Here is a 15,837-nt window from a genome sequence, read left to right as displayed (position 1 = left end):
CTAATCAACATCATCTGCTAAGAGACTTGGTTACATAGTTATGTAAGAATACATTTGTTTAGCTTTTGGGGAAGATAGGGTGGGGTTCAAACTGTCCTTAGGAAAGAATAAAGATGAAAGGAACATAAACATGGAAAACAAAGGTTCAACCATATCCTGCAAAGGCAGGTCCTAAACCTTTCCTTAGGATTACATCCACACTCCTCATGACCTCTCAAGTCTGGTTTTGAGTCCCTTTTTGAGATATAATCTAGTTATTTTCCTGCCACTTTTTCAAAGGAATTTATTGTATTTCCTAACACCTCTAAGATTACAAGTAGCTTAAGTCTTGGCCAGGCATCATGGCTCACGCCTGTAATCCCAACACTTTAGGAGGTTGAGGCAGGCAGATAGATTATTTCAGGTCAGGACTTGAGACCAGCCTGGCCAACATTGTCAAACCTTGTCTCTTATTAAAAATACAAAAATCAGCCAGACATGGTGATGGGCGCCTGTAATTCTAGCTACTGGGAGGCTGAGACATCAGAATCAATTGAGCCTGGGAGGTAGAGGTTGCAGTGAGTCGAGATGACACCACATACTCCAACCTGGGTGACCAAGCAAGACGTCTCAAGAAAAAAAAAAAAAAAAAAAAGGCCACAGTGGCTCACGCCTGTAATACCAGTACTTTGGGAGGCTGAGGAAGTTAGGAGCTTTCTTAGAATCTGCATTTGGGATGGAAGAGTCAGGACTTGAACCAAGGTCTTCTGGCATCTAACTCTGGCTCCCCATAGGGAAAGCATGGTAGCCCACCTGAAGTCATCTGGGCCCTAGAGTGTGGGCCGGCCCTACCAACAACTCCCTATGTGACCCCAGGAATGTCCCTGACTCTGGGAGCCTCTAGATAGAGGTGGTAAGTAGAGCATAACTTGAGGTCAGGAGTTCGAAACCAGCCTGGCCAACAGGGTGAAACCCCACCTGTAATAAAAATACAAAAATTAGCTGGGCATGTGGTAGGTGCCTGTAATCCCAGCTACATGAGAGACTGAGGCAGGAAAATCGCTTAAACCCAGGAGGCAGACGTTGCAGTAAGCCAAGATCGCCCAAACTAGGCAAAAAAGCAAGACTCCATCTTAAAAAAAAAGTTTCAGTCTGATTGTCTTAAGGGGTAGAGGTGAAAATCAACAACATACCACCACATTGCACTTAGTAGCCATGTTTTAAAACCCCAAAGGGGGGAAAGTTGCTTTTGATAGCAACTTCAGGCTGACCAAGTACCGTCTTCAGAAATGCTAAGAAAATTCTAGATTTCACCGATGAAAATAAATCTAGTTCCCTCAACTAATTCAACAGGTAAACCAACTAAACTCAGCCTCTTATTACGATTATCAGCTTTAAACTTCCATGGCCTGTTCTAGTGTTCAAAACAGCAAGTGGCCTTTTAAAAATTAAGGATACCAAAAATCTTTCAATTCTTCCAAATGGGAGATTGCCACTCCCCAATTCCCACACTTTCAGGAAGCTAAAAGCTACATTTTCCCAGTGCTTCTAGTAGTACTGCTTTCTTCCAAATCCCTGAAAGGCTAAGGGCAATATACGGCACTTGAAACAGTACCTGGCTACTCTCAGATGCTACATAGATGTTATTCACTGTTTCTCAATATTTATGTAGTCTAATCCCCAGAGAACTAAGATTATCTAAGAGTCTTAAAACTCCTGTATCAATAAAGCTCATTTTCTATACATGAAAGGCAGGGCTTGAAAGCTCAAACATGTAAGACCTTATGCATCTTGCACTATTGTTTTCCCCTAACCATATACTATCCCATACTTACCTCAGGACAAAAAGTAGCATGTTAAAGTCCCTTAAGCATTCTTGTTTGATAAAAAGAAACTTATCTGACCACCAAAACTGCATCATAACTGGACACTGTGGTTCACACCTGTAATCCCAGCACTCTGGGAGACCAAGTTAGGAATATCAACTGAGTCCAGTAGTTTAAGACCAGCATGGGCAACATAGCAAGACCCTGGCTCCACAAAAATAAAAAAATAGCCACAAGCAGTGGTGCATGCCCGTAGTCCTAGCTACTCAAGGGGCAAAAATCGGCGAGATTGTCTGAGCCCTTGAGGTAAAGGCTGCATTCCAGCCTGGGCAACAAAACAAGACCCTGCCTCAAAAAAACAAAAACAAGGCCAGGCGCAGTGACTCATGCCTGTAATCGTAGCACTTTGGGAGGCCAAAGCAGATGATTAGGAGTTTAAAACCAGCCTGGCCAACACGGTAAAACCCCATCCCTATTAAAAATACACAATTATCCAGGCATGGTGGTACATGCCTGTAATCTCAGCTATCTGGGAGGCTGAGGCATGACAACTGCTTGAACCCAGGAGGCAGAGTTTGCAGTGAGCCAAGATTACGCCATTGTACTCCAGCCTGGGCAACAAAAGCGAAAACTCTGTCTCAAAAACACAAAAAAACCTGTGTCATAACCTTTAAGGTAGGCAAGAAATGTTGCTTTCTGAACACACTATCCTTCTCTTCACTCTGGATGCTTAAGTAACCTGATGCCAACAACACAGGAGACAAAGGAAAAACATGGGGTTGGAGCACAGACACAAAATTCCAACAACTGTGATTTTAGCATTCGCTAACCTCATCTTTTGACTAGCTTGAAGGCATCAAAGAAACTATAAAAGAGACCATAACGAACTCCAGGATTCTGGATGTCTTCTAGATTCTAAATGTATTGTATAAAGGTAGGATGAGTAAACAGCATAGGACTTCTTCAGACAAACGGACAAAAATGAGTTTTATAATATTTTATTATCAATAACAAACAGCTGCTTTTATGTGTCTGTCCTGCAGCTGTTAAAGAGTGGGAAGACACCCTTGACCCTAACAAGGAAAACAAATTAAGCCTTTATGTACAAGCAAATTTAGAGCTCTTTTAAGTGTCCAAAGCTATTAATTAGTTTAATTGAGGCATTAAACTAATTCTGAATTAACATATTTTAATAACCAGGAACTAAAATATTCAAATTTTTTTTCTAGTACAAAAAAATTAAATTTGCTTTAGTTATAAAAGAGCTCTGTCAATATACACAAACTATATACTTCAGACATTCACAAAAATGTGAGTGGGAGGCTTATCAAAAGACATTTAATACAATTAGTTTTCAACAACCCCTTGGTGGTCCACATCTACAAAGATATCCAGCCCAACCCAACCCCCCCTTCCAAATCCCACCCCCACAGAAAAGCACATACTTACCAGAATTTTTAGCAAGTATGGTTTGGGAATTTTTGTAGTTTTTGTTTGGTTTTGTATTTTTTTAAAAAGGCCCCTAGGGCAAGTTATTTACAGTTTAATTGCCACTGTCAACTGATCTGGACCTTGATCGGGACCGAGACCTCTGGCGATCCACAGATGCTGGAGACTTAGATCTACTTGAAGAACCACGTTTCTGGCTCTTCTCAGGCACGGGAGACCTACTAACAGAACGGGACTTGCTCCGGCTCCGGCTCCGGCTCCTGCTTCTTGACCGACTGTAAGATTTGCGACTACGGGAACGGGATCGACTACGAGACCTAGAGGAACTTCTGGTCCGGGATCGAGACCTGCTTCTTGACCTACTATGAAAAAGGAGATGAAATCAGCCTTATCTTAGAAGAGATAAGACCCTACAACAAACCCATTAAATACAACTTTTGACTTTATATAGAGATACCTGTGCCTTTTGCTGCCTTCAATTAATTTTATTTTTCTCCCATTTATTTCCTTTCCAGAAAGTTTTTCAATAGCATTCTTTAAATCACCATAAGAGGCAAACTCAACCACCCTAAAATGGAAAAAAGCCACTTTTAAAATACATACATCCTGTAGTCTCACACATTGCACACAGCAGTCTAGATAAGTCATCTCGGTGTTCGCTTTGCTGTTGCTACTATTGAGTCTCATTTCCGGGTAATACAGCATTAAAAGAGCAAGGTTTTGACACTGTTATACTTTGAGCCAATTACTTGTTGGGTGGGGAAAGAGTTCCTATGCATTGGATGCTTAGCAGGATACCTAGCCCCTACCCACTAGATGCCAACAGCATCCTCCCTCAACAAGTTGTGAAAACCAAGTATGTCTCCAGACGCTGCCAAAGGTGTGGGAGGAAGGGTGAGGCGGCAAAACTGTCCCTGGAGAATCTCTGCATTTTAATATATTCAAAATTTAAGTCCTCATAACTAAGTTCACAGTAAAATTTTGCAAGTTTTTAAAGACTTCCACAATTTCCATCCAGTACCTACCCTTCATTTAATTTAGGTCGATGTGCATCCGCAAACGTTACTTCCCCAGCTTGTCTCATGAAATCTTTGAGATCCTTAACACAAGATAATTGTGTTAAGCAAAGAAGAGGAAAGGGGACACACAAACAATCACATGATATAAAAAAAAAAAAAAAACAAGACTACTGAAAGAGAAGATGTTAGATAAAGTACAAACATGGCATTTACCACACTTGTATTCTATCAGAATTCAAAAATTATCTATGTCAGGGCACGGAATAAGCAAATAGCATATTGCTTTTAAGCAAAATGCTGGAAGAAATTCAGATTTTAACATTAAGGTAGTATTAGTCTATACTGAGCTCAGTACAAAAGAAAAAAAACAAACAAAAAAACAACAAAAAAGGAAAACAGTACATATTTTTAAAGTAAAGACTAAAGTAGAGAAATTTTATTTAAAAAAAACAGAACATTTACAAGACACCAGTTATTTTGTGCCCCATATGTCATTAAAAAAGTTTACTTTACCTTTATTATTATTTCCCTAGGCTAGTCAAGCAGCAAACCATTAATCGGTCGGAGAAACCTTCATGACATATGCCCGACTGGCTCTTCGCCACCCACTTGAAGGACACTACCCAATCGATGGAAGCCTTTAATCGCACAGCCCTCCCTATTAGCAGACTATTGGCGGATGCAGACATGTTCTACTCGAGCAGTTACCAAGGACCACTTTACTGCGATCAGGATTCCAACGACCACCTAATTTCGTATCTTTCAACTCTTTTCGACCGGACCTCTTATTCGGAAGCGTTACAGGAAGACAGGTCTCAACTTAGGGATCAGATCACGTTATCAACGCTCTGGGATCGCTGCAACCTGGCACTTCAAGGAAGTGCACCGATAACGTCTAGACCGGCAAACACAGATCTAGAGGTGGCCAACTGATCACTGTAGGAGCTGACTGGCAAAGTCAACCAGGCCCAACCAAGAGTGACCAAGACAACGATTAGGATAACCCACAGGCACTCCTCGTCATAAGGCCAACGACACAGACAGGCTGGCAAATAAAGGGTTTAATATTTGGTTAAAAATTGATTTTAAAAAACAAGAAAAATATCCTCAAAACATTTACATTTGATCACTAATATTAAAATTCAAAGTATCCCCCAATTACATTTAATTAAATGTTTAAAATTACAATTCCATTAAATCCATTAATTTAAGATAAAATTACTTTTAATAAAACAATTAAACATTAGCTACCCATTAACTTTTTTAAAAAGCCACATTAAAATAACTCGAAATTGTATTTCAACAAACCTGCCAGCTGACTCTTGAGGATAAATTCTCAACTATAAGCCGATTTTCTGTTCTTACAGGTGGAGCATTTCTGAGGAAGAAAATTAGCATTCACAATGGAAGAAATGCAATGACGAGCACATGTGTTCAACTGTGATCAAGTCATCAGCTATGACAAGCCATTCTAATGACTTCTGCCAACGGTTTCTGTGTTCTTCTATGACTCATAAAGATTCATCAAGAACAATGGGCTATCATGGGAATAGAAAAACAGATTATACAGGCCAGGCGCAGCGGCTCATGCCTGTAATTACAGCACTTTGGGAGGCCGAGTAAGGCGGATCAAGAGGTCAGGAGTTCGAGACTAGCCTGGCCAACATAGTGAAACTCCGTGTCCACTAAAAATAATTGAATAAATAAATAAAAATTTAGCAGGGCAATGTGGTGGGCCTCTATAATCCCAGCTATTCGAGAGGCTGAGGCAGGAGAATTGCTTGAACCCGGGAGGCAGAGCTTGTCGTGAGCCAAGATAGTCTGGGAGACAGTGTGAGACTCCATCTCAAAAAAAAAAAAAAAAAAAAAAAGATTATACGGTAGGACCAGGAATCGTCACTGCTAATAACTCCTGAACTTTAAATGCTACCCCTACAATAATCGTTCAATGCGGCCATCCACCCTTTACATACCGTCTATCATTTCGAGGTCTGCGACTACTAAAACGGTCAGAGTATCGTCCTCTACCTCTTCCACCTCGTGACCGAGCCCTAGCATGTTCAATAGTAACCCTGCAAAAAGAGAAGAAAAATCTCCATTATACACTTAAATTATCTAGATCTACTTAGAAAAACATCCCAGCAGACCCAATCTGCTCTATGTCTCAGGACTAACTAGCTACACAGGAGTCTCACCTTTCACTACAGAGTTCTTTTCCATCAAGCTCATACACAGCATCATCTGCATCCCTCGGATCCTCAAATTCCTAAAATGTAAATATAAGACACTTAACATGGTTTTAAAAGAGTATTCTACAACATATTAAGAGCACTGAAATCGGGAGACAGAATGGGAAGGGGAGTATCCTAACGACAGTACCATACAGCAAAACCTAATCAAAGAGCCACTGGAGTGGGTTCCAGTCAGCCGCCAAGTTTAAAGTTGTTTTCACCCTCAGTAAAATTCAGACACAAGAATGGGTAACATTTTCTGAAGGCAAATATTCTACCTGAACTCAAGATCAAAAACAACTGCTTATCAAAACTCTACCGACTTGGCAGATAATTCACCAAGTTGTAAACACTTACCACAAAACCAAAGCCTCTTTTCAGATCAATATCTCTTATCCGTCCATATCCCTTGAAGAATCTTTCCACGTCCTTCTCCCTGGCCGCTGGATTTAGCCTCCCGATGAATACTCGACAGCCACTCATGATGTCCGGCTAGTATTTCCTATTAGAAAGTAATTCAATCGCGATAATAGCAATGACTGTCAGAGGATTGCCTGATCAAAGAATCAAAAACGAACAGCATAAAATGTTTACCCAGTGATATTATGAACGAGACTGCCAAGAGCGCCTCTAATGAGACCAGTCTCCTTGCGGACAAAACTAAAACGCGGCTCCTGCCTAACACGGTCGCTCCCTGGGCCCAGACGCAGCAACCGCAACGCCCACCGCCACCTCTCCAACTGCGCAGCCGCACACTCTCCGCGGCGCTCCGGCCCCCTCCCATCTGCCGCAGTTAGGAAAGACCGAGAAGTGCGGGCGGAGCCGCCCCCGCCCTACGCAAGACCAGCCCAAAGGCGGCCTCGCGGGGGCGTCACAGCGGGTGGAAGCCGGAATCTCGCGACGCTACGACCGCGCCTGCGCCAACAGCGGCAGGCGGGCTCTCCGCGACCACAAAATGGCGGCGCAGAATCAGCGGCAGAATCGGCAGCAGCAGAGCTGCGCGTGCCAAACTCCCTCCTCCCGCCTCCTCCCCTCAACTCCACCGTTCTGGGGTCACTGTGGCCGCCCTTAAAAAGGTCCAGCCTCATCGCCAGCAAAGTCAGAAAGAACCGGCCCGGTACTCAACGGGTCTGGGAAAAGAAGACGTTAAGCCTGGCAGGGAGGGGCGAGAAACCGCTGTCAAAACAGCCGCAACGGTGACCGCCCTTCCACCTCAATACCCTTAAAACAGTATGCCAAAAGGGAAACGTGCCCCAGCGCCCACCTCGAATCAACTGTGCTCATTATAGACGCCGTCCTCCGCAAAAAAAGCGGCCATGAAGAAACCTCAATCCGAGAAGAGTTGCCCTTAAAGTGAGCCACTCACCTCCCGGACGGGGTCTTTGGCGGCTAAGACCCAAACAGGTCCGTAGTCTGCGACGGACTCGTCTACCTCCCAGCACACCAGGACTTCACTCGTCTACGTCTCTCCACAACTGACGCACTTAGCGGCTGTAGCGCTCCACAAAATGGAGGGCGCGTCCTACGTCACTTCCGGTGACGCCCCTGGGCCTTGGGTCCACCCCCTTGGGACCCAGGGAAGACGGAAGTTTCGTGGAACTTGTGCTTTCTTACCGTGACACTGCGAGCTACTGACCTGGCCGCCTGCGGTGGGTGGAGCCGGGGGCGGGAACTCGCTTGGGCGCGGCCAACAAGTCCCTGAGTCAGGAGGGACACCCGTTGAAGTGTTTCGCCCTTTCTTTTTTTTTTTTGAGATGGAGTTTCGCTCTTGTTACCCAGGCTGGAGTGCAATGGCGCGATCTCGGCTCACTGCAACCTCCGCTTCCTGGGTTCAGGCAATTCTCCTGCCTCAGCCTCCTGAGTAGCTGGGATTACAGGCATGCGCCACCATGCCCAGCTAATTTTTTGTATTTTTAGTAGAGACGGGGTTTCACCATGTTGACCAGGATGGTCTCGATCTGTTGACCTCGTGATCCACCCGCCTCGGCCTCCCAAAGTGCTGGGATTGCAGGCTTGAGCCACCGCGCCCGGCCAGTGTTTCGCCCTTTCTAAAGCGTTGGAGTTCGGTTCGTCATCATCTCTCCCAGAAGACTCTCCTGAGATAAATTTCACCCCTTCTTGTATCTAAAGTTTTTCTTAGATACCCAGAAGATTACTAATTAGGAGAAACTTAGCTTTGCAAAAATACCTAGCCTTGGCCGGGCGTAGTGGCTCACGCCTGTAATCCAAGCACTTTGGAGGCCAAGGCGGGCGGATCACCTGAGGTCGGGAGTTCAAGACCAGCCTGACCAACATGGTGAAACCCCGTTTTAAAAAAAAAAAAAAAAAAAACCTGGCCTTTCCTTACCTCACTGCTTGCAATTTAAATTTGCCCTCAAAGCAGGGAAGCTCCTAGATGTTCGAGTTGTTTTTTTTTTTTCAACCATGCCACAGCTATGTGGTTTAGTTGTACTGAGAAGACTAAGGAACTCAAGTATTTTTTAAATAAAAGGGTTTGAGTGATGAAATGTTGAAAATGGGATTGCAGCTAGAAGGCTGTCTTAATTGAGGCTGGAATACAGGTTTCTGCATTTCCGTCACTCTGGGAGTGACTGGAAGAGGTTTCAAGCTGCTTTTAAGTCAAATGGTATTTGGTTAATGCTCCCCGTTCAGATTTCTGTAATGTAACACATGAAAGTTTACAATTTTTTTTTTTTTTAAATTTTTTTTTGAGACGGAGTTTCACTCTTGTTACCCAGGCTGGAGTGGTGCAATGGCGCGATCTCGGCTCACCGCAATCTCTGCCTTCTGGGTTCAGGCAATTATCCTGCCTCAGCCTCCTGAGTAGCTGGGATTACAGGCACGCACCACCATGCCCAGCTAATAAGTTTACAATTCTTATGTCGTGCCTTCAAAGGGGCCGTGTTTGACACAGCCCTCCACATTTAACTCTTGTGTTTTTCCGATAAAATTGATAGCCTAGAAACTTAGGCATAAAGAAATTGGTTAACTTTGCTTTAATGCTTTTATGTAAAAGGCAGGACATCGCATTTTTGAGAAGTGCCCAGAATCTGGAGTTGGTGTGCTTGCAACTAGAGTTAAACAGAGAAAAAGTAGTTCAGGAAGGAGAGCAACTGACCATTAACTCAGAACTGAAACTCGGATAGTTTGTATGGGATAAGCTTGTCCATTCATAGTTACATGTGCAAATAAAAAGAGCCTCAGTGGGTACATGAAATAATTGTAAAGTTAGTTGCCTATGATGTGGGAGTTAAGGATGGGTTTATAAGACAATGTGTGTTTATGTATTTGTTCATGTCAGGTCTCCATATGCAATCCTGGAGCCTGAAACTCTGAAGTCCTGCTTGCCTTGGCTGATGTCTCCCACCCACTGCCTGCGTTCGCCATTGTCCCTGATCGCTTCCCCCGATAAGCCCATCACCCAACACTGCCATCTTAATTGTTCTTACGATAATGTAAATACCTCTCACCAACCCTGCCACTGTAACTGAACTTGTGGTCATGTATACTCCTTGCCCCCTACCCCCCACCGCTGTAACTGATCTTACTCTGCAACACCCTTGCCCCCAAAAAAACTACCCAAACCTATAAAACCAACTCCTTTTTTTTTTTTTTTTTTTTTTTTGAGACGAAGTTTCACTCTTGTTACCCAGGCTGTTGTGCAATGGCGCGATCTCGGCTCACCGCAACCTCTGCCTCCTGGAAAACCAACTCCTATCCCACTGCCCTTTGCTAATGCCCTTTTCGGCCTTAGCCCACCTGCACCCAGGTGAATAAACTGCCATGTTGCTCACTCAAAGCCTGTTTGGAAGGTCTCTTCATTCAAAGCACACATTTTTCAACCGTTCAATTAAAAGAAAAAAATGTTATCTAGTTGTTGGCCTGATGAACATTGGCATTTTATAATGCACAAATTTTCCCAAACCAGATCTTGTGAGAACTCACTATCACAAGAACAGTATGAGGGAAATCGGCCCCCATGAGCCAATCACTTCCCACCAGGTCCCTCCCCCAACACTGGGAATTAGAATTCAACGTCAGATTTGGATGGGGACACAGAACCCAACCGTATCACTATTGGACTGTTTCTTACCAATTTTTCTAATAAATACAAATTCATCTTCCATGAGCAGAATGACCCTTCCTCCTATGTGATCCTACAATATTCTGTTTATACCCCTATTATAGAGTCATCACTGATTCATGTATGTTATTCATGTTTTTCAGAAATGCGTAGCACAAAAAAGACTGAATATTTATAGACCTGGATTTGCATGAGCACTTTTTTCAGGTTGTCCTATTCCTATATTAATGTTTCAACAAAATGGCTTGGAATCCTTTTCCTAAGACATCGAAATTAGAAGCAAATTTTTAAAGGAAAAAATGTAGAGAAATCACAGATTGAAATAAACACAAAATGTATTGGCATCTCTATTGGAGACTTTTAGCGTAACTGTGGTTTCATTCATTGCCATCCTGATTTCATCTAATTCAGAAATAAGCAAACTATGACCTATGGGCCTAATTCAGCCTCTCATCTGTTTTTATACAGCAAATGAGTAGTTTTACTTTTTTTTTTTTTTTTTTGAGACGGAGTTTCGCTCTCTTTACCCAGGCTGGAGTGCAATGGCGCGATCTCGGCTCGCCGCAACCTCCGCCTCCTGGGTTCAGGCAATTCTCCTGCTTCAGCCTCCTGAGTAGCTGGGATTACAGGCACGCGCCACCATGCCCAGCTAATTTTTTGTATTTTTAGTAGAGACGGGGTTTCACCATGTTGACCAGGATGGTCTGGATCTCTTGACCTCGTGATCCACCCGCCTCGGCCTCCCAAAGTGCTGGGATTACAGGCGTGAGCCACCGCGCCCCGCCCCAGTTTTACATTTTTAAATGGTTGTTAGGAAACAAAAGAAGAAGAATTGTAACACATGAAATTTAAAGGTCAGTATCCATAAATAAAAAATTTTTGGAACAGAGCCACTCCTGTTAATTTACTTATTGCCTATATCTGTTGTGCTACAAAGGCAGGGCTGAGTAGCTGTGGTAGAGACCATGTGGCCTGAAAAGCCGAAAATATTTATTGTCTGGTCCTTTACAGGAAACATTTGCTGATGGGGTGGGGGAAATAAGAGATTGATTATTAGGTACAAACATACAGTTAGATATGAGGAATAAAATCTAATGTTCAATAGCAGAGTAGGGTGACTATATAGTTAACAACAATGTATTTTATATTTTAGGACAGCTAGAAGAGAGGACTTAAAATGTTCCCAACAGGTAGAGGTGATAAATAAAGTAATGAATATCTTAAATACCCTGACTTGATCATTACACATCCTATGCATGTAATAAAATATTTCATATGTCCCATAAATATGTATAAAATGTATCAATAGAAAGTTTTTAAATTATTTTTAAAAATCATTTCTGACCCCTGAACTGATTCCAAGATTTTCAACTGCTCTATGAATGCTCCACCCAACCCCCTTTGTCACATAATAAAACTATAAACAAAGAAAAACTGAAAACAGGATTTGATCTTAATTTTTAAAATAAAGTTTGATTTCTGTTATAAAAAGTATATATATATGCTTATTACAGGAAAAATGTTCAACAGGAAAATACTGAAAGAGGAAAACAATGCTGTCTCACCAACTCAACTCCTGATTGTAGTTTGCTGTATTTCCTTCTTGTGGGTTTTTTTTTGTTTAGTGCTTTTCAATATAAAATAGTACCTCATCGTTTTTTAAAACATAGATATGAGATTTTTAAAAGTCACCCCTATTCCCAGCCCCTAAGGGAAAACTACTTAGCATTATTTAACTTTCCCTTTCATGTTTTTCTATAAGAACAATTGTATTTTCAAAATATGAATCATAGTCATAGGTATACTTGGTTTTAAGAGGGGTTCTTAATTCCTAAAACTTAATCATAAACTAAAACTTAAAACTCCTGATCTCAAGTGATCCACTAGCCTCGACCTCCCAAAGTGCTGGGATTACAGGTGTAAGCCTTACCAGCCTGACCAACATGGTGAAATCCCGACTTTACTAAAAATACAAAAAAATTAGCCAGGCATGATGACGTGCACCTGTAATCCCAGCTGCTCAGGAGCCTGAGGCAGGAGAATCGCTTGAACCCATGAGGCAGAGGCTGCAGAGAGCTGAGATTGCACCACTGCACTCCACACCAGCCTAGGCGACTGAGCAAGACTCCGGGGGAGAAAAATAAAACTTAATTATGTGCATGTGCATTTTCCATATTTCTTTGTCTTAATGTTTTATGATCATGAATGTATATTCAAAATTTTACTGTCATTTTCACTTAACATTACACAACTACATGCCTGGGGAAAACATTCATTCTGACCAACTTTTCTGTTTTTCTGAAAATGTCCTAAATATCACCAAATGCTTAAAAATTGCTATCCAAAAGCAACCCCAACACGAAGAAAAAGTGTTGCCTCCAGCTTATGTTTATATATGCCTTCCTTGCCTCCAGCTTATAATTATAAAGATTTTTTCAAAGTAATAAATGTACTTAAGTAATTTCTCTTAGAAATTTATGAGGTTTTTTTAATGTCCACTTTTTTACTCAGGTTTACCTTTATATACCTACCGACTTCTTTAGATTGTTACATTCTGATTTTTGTTGTTGTTGTTGTTGTTGTTTAACTTAGTGTACAATATTGAAAATACCTATGAACTTACTAATATGAGTGGCCTAGATCAGAAGGCATCCCATAGCAGGAAAGCATGTAAGAGACAGAGCAGGGGAGGGCTGAACTCACTTTCTTTTTTTTTTTTTTGAGACGGAGTTTCGCTCTTGTTACCCAGGCTGGAGTGCAATGGCGCGATCTCGGCTCACCGCAACCTCCGCCTCCTGGGTTCAAGCGATTCTCCTGCCTCAGCCTCCTGAGTAGCTGGGACTACAGGCACGCGCCACCATGCCCAGCTAATTTTTGTATTTTTAGTAGAGGCGGGGTTTCACCTTGTTGACCAGTATGGTCTCAATCTCTTGACCTTGTGATCCACCTGCCTCGGCCTCCCAAAGTGCTGGGATTATAGGCGTGAGCCACCGCGCCCGGCCTGAACTCACTTTCATGAGAAACCCACTCTCTCAATAACAAACCCTCTCCTATGATAATGGCATCAATCCATTCATGAGGGCAGAGTCTTCATGACCTAATCACCTTTTTTTTTTATTATTATTATGGAGATGGGGTGTCACCATGTTGGCCAGACTGGTCTCGAACTCATGACCTCAGATGATCCACCCATCTCGGCCTCCCAAAGTGCTGGGATTACAGTCATGAGCCACTGTGCCCGGCCTACCTCTTTTTTTTTTTAAACTTGAAACTTCAACTAGAGTTCCTTTATTAAAAGAACTAGATCAAACAATAGACTTTGAATGAGAAATTATTTTTCACATCAATTTTACTGTATCACAAACATTTTATAGTACAAGTTTAAATAAAGCAATTTTCTACTGATTAAAAGATTCTTCGCCTCCTAAATAGAAATTGAAGGGGAAGCAATGCTATTAAGGATCACATATAAGCTAGTAGTGGCAGCAGAATTATCTATTAACATTCTCATAACACTAGTCTAAGTGACATTAACATTTTAACCACAGAGCTGCAGCTGCTTGCATGTGTTCTGAAGCTAGCATAATCTTTAAGACAGCCAGGAAAAAAAACCCTCAAAACAAATTACATAATATTCTATCTAGAAAAATCTCTAGGAAAGCACATTCTTGGGTGAAAGAAAACCACCCGTTTGTCACTGTGATGCACTGAGGAGAGTTGTGGAGCCTGACGGTTCAGCTCCCGGCTCTCCCACTTGTTTGGTAGGGTTCGAGTCACTGTAAAATGTGATTATGCTCCTTCTTCAAAGGATTATTTTGATAATTTAATAAGAATGGATGTAAATAGTAGATAGTAAAACCTGATCAAAATATCAATAATTTAATTATTTTCTAGAAGCCAATTGAAACATTATAACATTTCTTTTCTTGGTAGACCTTATGAGTTTATTCTCAAAGGCAATTTAAAAATCTCCCTCAGGAAAGCCATGCACCTTTTTATTAATTATGTTTATACTACTAACAACTGAAAATGCAAGCCTACCTTAAATATGCTCAGAACACTTACATTAGCCTACAGTTGAGCAAAATCATCTAACACAAAGCCTATTTTATAATAAAGTGTTCTGATGTAATCTGTGGATGTTCTTCTGAATATGTATGGCTTTGGCACTATGGAAAAGTTCTAAATTGGAGACCATACATAAATGAAAGACTAAAATTGAAAAAGAAAATGTAATAGGTTTCTCTAAATGAGAATGTCAAATCCAGAATTACTTAACATATATAAAAGTACACATTCTAATATATGAAAAGATATTTTATTATTATTACTTTACTATGTATTAGTATACACCAGCTGCATTTTCTCAAATGGCAAATGAGGCACATTTCTCTTTGATTCTCCCAGGAACCTCAGCATCATCTGTCTTTTGGAGGATTCGGATTCTTATGACATCTGTGATATCGTCCATAAGGACACCAGCAGTGCTTAGTAGTAAAGAACATTTTGCTAAGTTGTTCTACCATAGGTCCTTGCTCAAGGGGTTCAACTTTTTCTTCCAATCTGGTTTTCAGGATTTGATCGTGTGTTTCTTCATTATTGTGCACAGGATCTGGCCAAGGGATAGGTTTTGTGTGTTCATATGGAATGTCCACAGAAGGGTGGTAACATGCAATTATCCTGCCATCAGAAGTCAGAGTAAGCTTTACTTTGCAATCATAGTCACCTGGTAGAGGAGAATATGTAGATTTATGACAAACACAATATAAAGCTCCATTTTGGATTGGAAATAAATGTTTCAGGATAGTTTGCTTTGACATCACCCATTTTACTGCAGCTACAGCCATAGTGTTTCAAGATGCTTATCAAGTGATATGAAAAAAGATGGTCTGAAGAGAAACTGCTTTTAAAATCTGCTTCTCGGCATACTAATTTCTACTCCTGCTCCACAGCTTCTCACCACGAGTCTGCCATCTTGTTTGGGGAACACATTCAAACCCTAGCAGCACTCAAGAGATTTGTGAAAAAGGGGGAGAACCAGACAAGGGCCATGTCTACCCAAGAACCACTCCCTGATACCTACCCTGTAAACCTCTTCCACCTCCACAAGCTATCAGGAACTGGAAACTGACTAAATACTGGGTTATTTCCTTTTTTGATATCAAGAGGGAAGCCTCAAAAGCATGAATTCCCTAAAGCAATTCATAACAGTGCCAATGTAGAGACCCTGCCAAATCAGCCCCAATCTG

General features: G+C 41.7%; 2 protein-coding genes across 4 annotated transcripts; both read right to left on the bottom strand.

Moving 5' to 3' along the window:
* Window positions 1-2,787: 2,787 nt before the first annotated feature.
* SRSF5 (serine and arginine rich splicing factor 5) lies at window positions 2,788-7,999 on the bottom strand. 3 transcript variants are annotated; one of them, XM_012438203.3, is made up of 8 exons: window positions 7,871-7,999; window positions 6,862-7,006; window positions 6,469-6,539; window positions 6,247-6,345; window positions 5,582-5,651; window positions 4,280-4,353; window positions 3,712-3,822; window positions 2,788-3,613 (listed from the first exon to the last, which is right to left on the bottom strand). In XM_012438203.3, exons 2-8 carry the CDS (start codon window positions 6,985-6,987, stop codon window positions 3,349-3,351), a joined length of 816 nt encoding a protein of 271 aa, XP_012293626.1. In that variant the 5' UTR covers window positions 6,988-7,006; window positions 7,871-7,999; the 3' UTR covers window positions 2,788-3,348. The 3 variants fall into 3 exon arrangements, with proteins under 3 accessions (XP_012293626.1, XP_012293623.1, XP_012293624.1); XM_012438200.3 differs by having other exon boundaries at window positions 2,788-3,616; window positions 7,871-7,997; XM_012438201.3 differs by lacking the exon at window positions 7,871-7,999 and adding an exon at window positions 7,769-7,860 and having other exon boundaries at window positions 2,788-3,616.
* A 7,007-nt stretch (window positions 8,000-15,006) lies between these two features.
* On the bottom strand, window positions 15,007-15,545 carry LOC105707272 (large ribosomal subunit protein mL42-like). Its single transcript, XM_064374486.1, has one exon. The coding sequence runs from the start codon at window positions 15,433-15,435 to the stop codon at window positions 15,007-15,009; it is 429 nt and encodes a 142-aa protein (XP_064230556.1). The 5' UTR covers window positions 15,436-15,545.
* Window positions 15,546-15,837: the final 292 nt, after the last annotated feature.

Source organism: Aotus nancymaae, unplaced genomic scaffold (assembly GCF_030222135.1).
Source record: "Aotus nancymaae isolate 86718 unplaced genomic scaffold, 86718_ANA_hifiasm-v0.15.2.pri h1tg000011l, whole genome shotgun sequence".
NCBI lineage: Eukaryota > Metazoa > Chordata > Mammalia > Primates > Aotidae > Aotus > Aotus nancymaae.
The sequence above is the reverse complement of the archived record's forward strand: the minus strand, read 5'-3'. Positions and strand labels throughout refer to the sequence as shown.

Excerpts from the sequence above, each read along its gene's own strand:
- SRSF5 (XM_012438200.3), bottom strand. The coding sequence starts at position 6,987 with ATGAGTGGCTGTCGAGTATTCATCGGGAGGCTAAATCCAGCGGCCAGG. Across the intron at positions 6,346-6,468 it reads AAAGAACTCTGTAGTGAAAG|GGTTACTATTGAACATGCTA; the intron begins GTGAGACTCCTG and ends CTCTTTTTGCAG. Across the intron at positions 3,823-4,279 it reads CGACCTAAATTAAATGAAGG|GGTGGTTGAGTTTGCCTCTT; the intron begins GTAGGTACTGGA and ends TTTCCATTTTAG.
- LOC105707272 (XM_064374486.1), bottom strand. The coding sequence starts at position 15,435 with ATGGCTGTAGCTGCAGTAAAATGGGTGATGTCAAAGCAAACTATCCTG.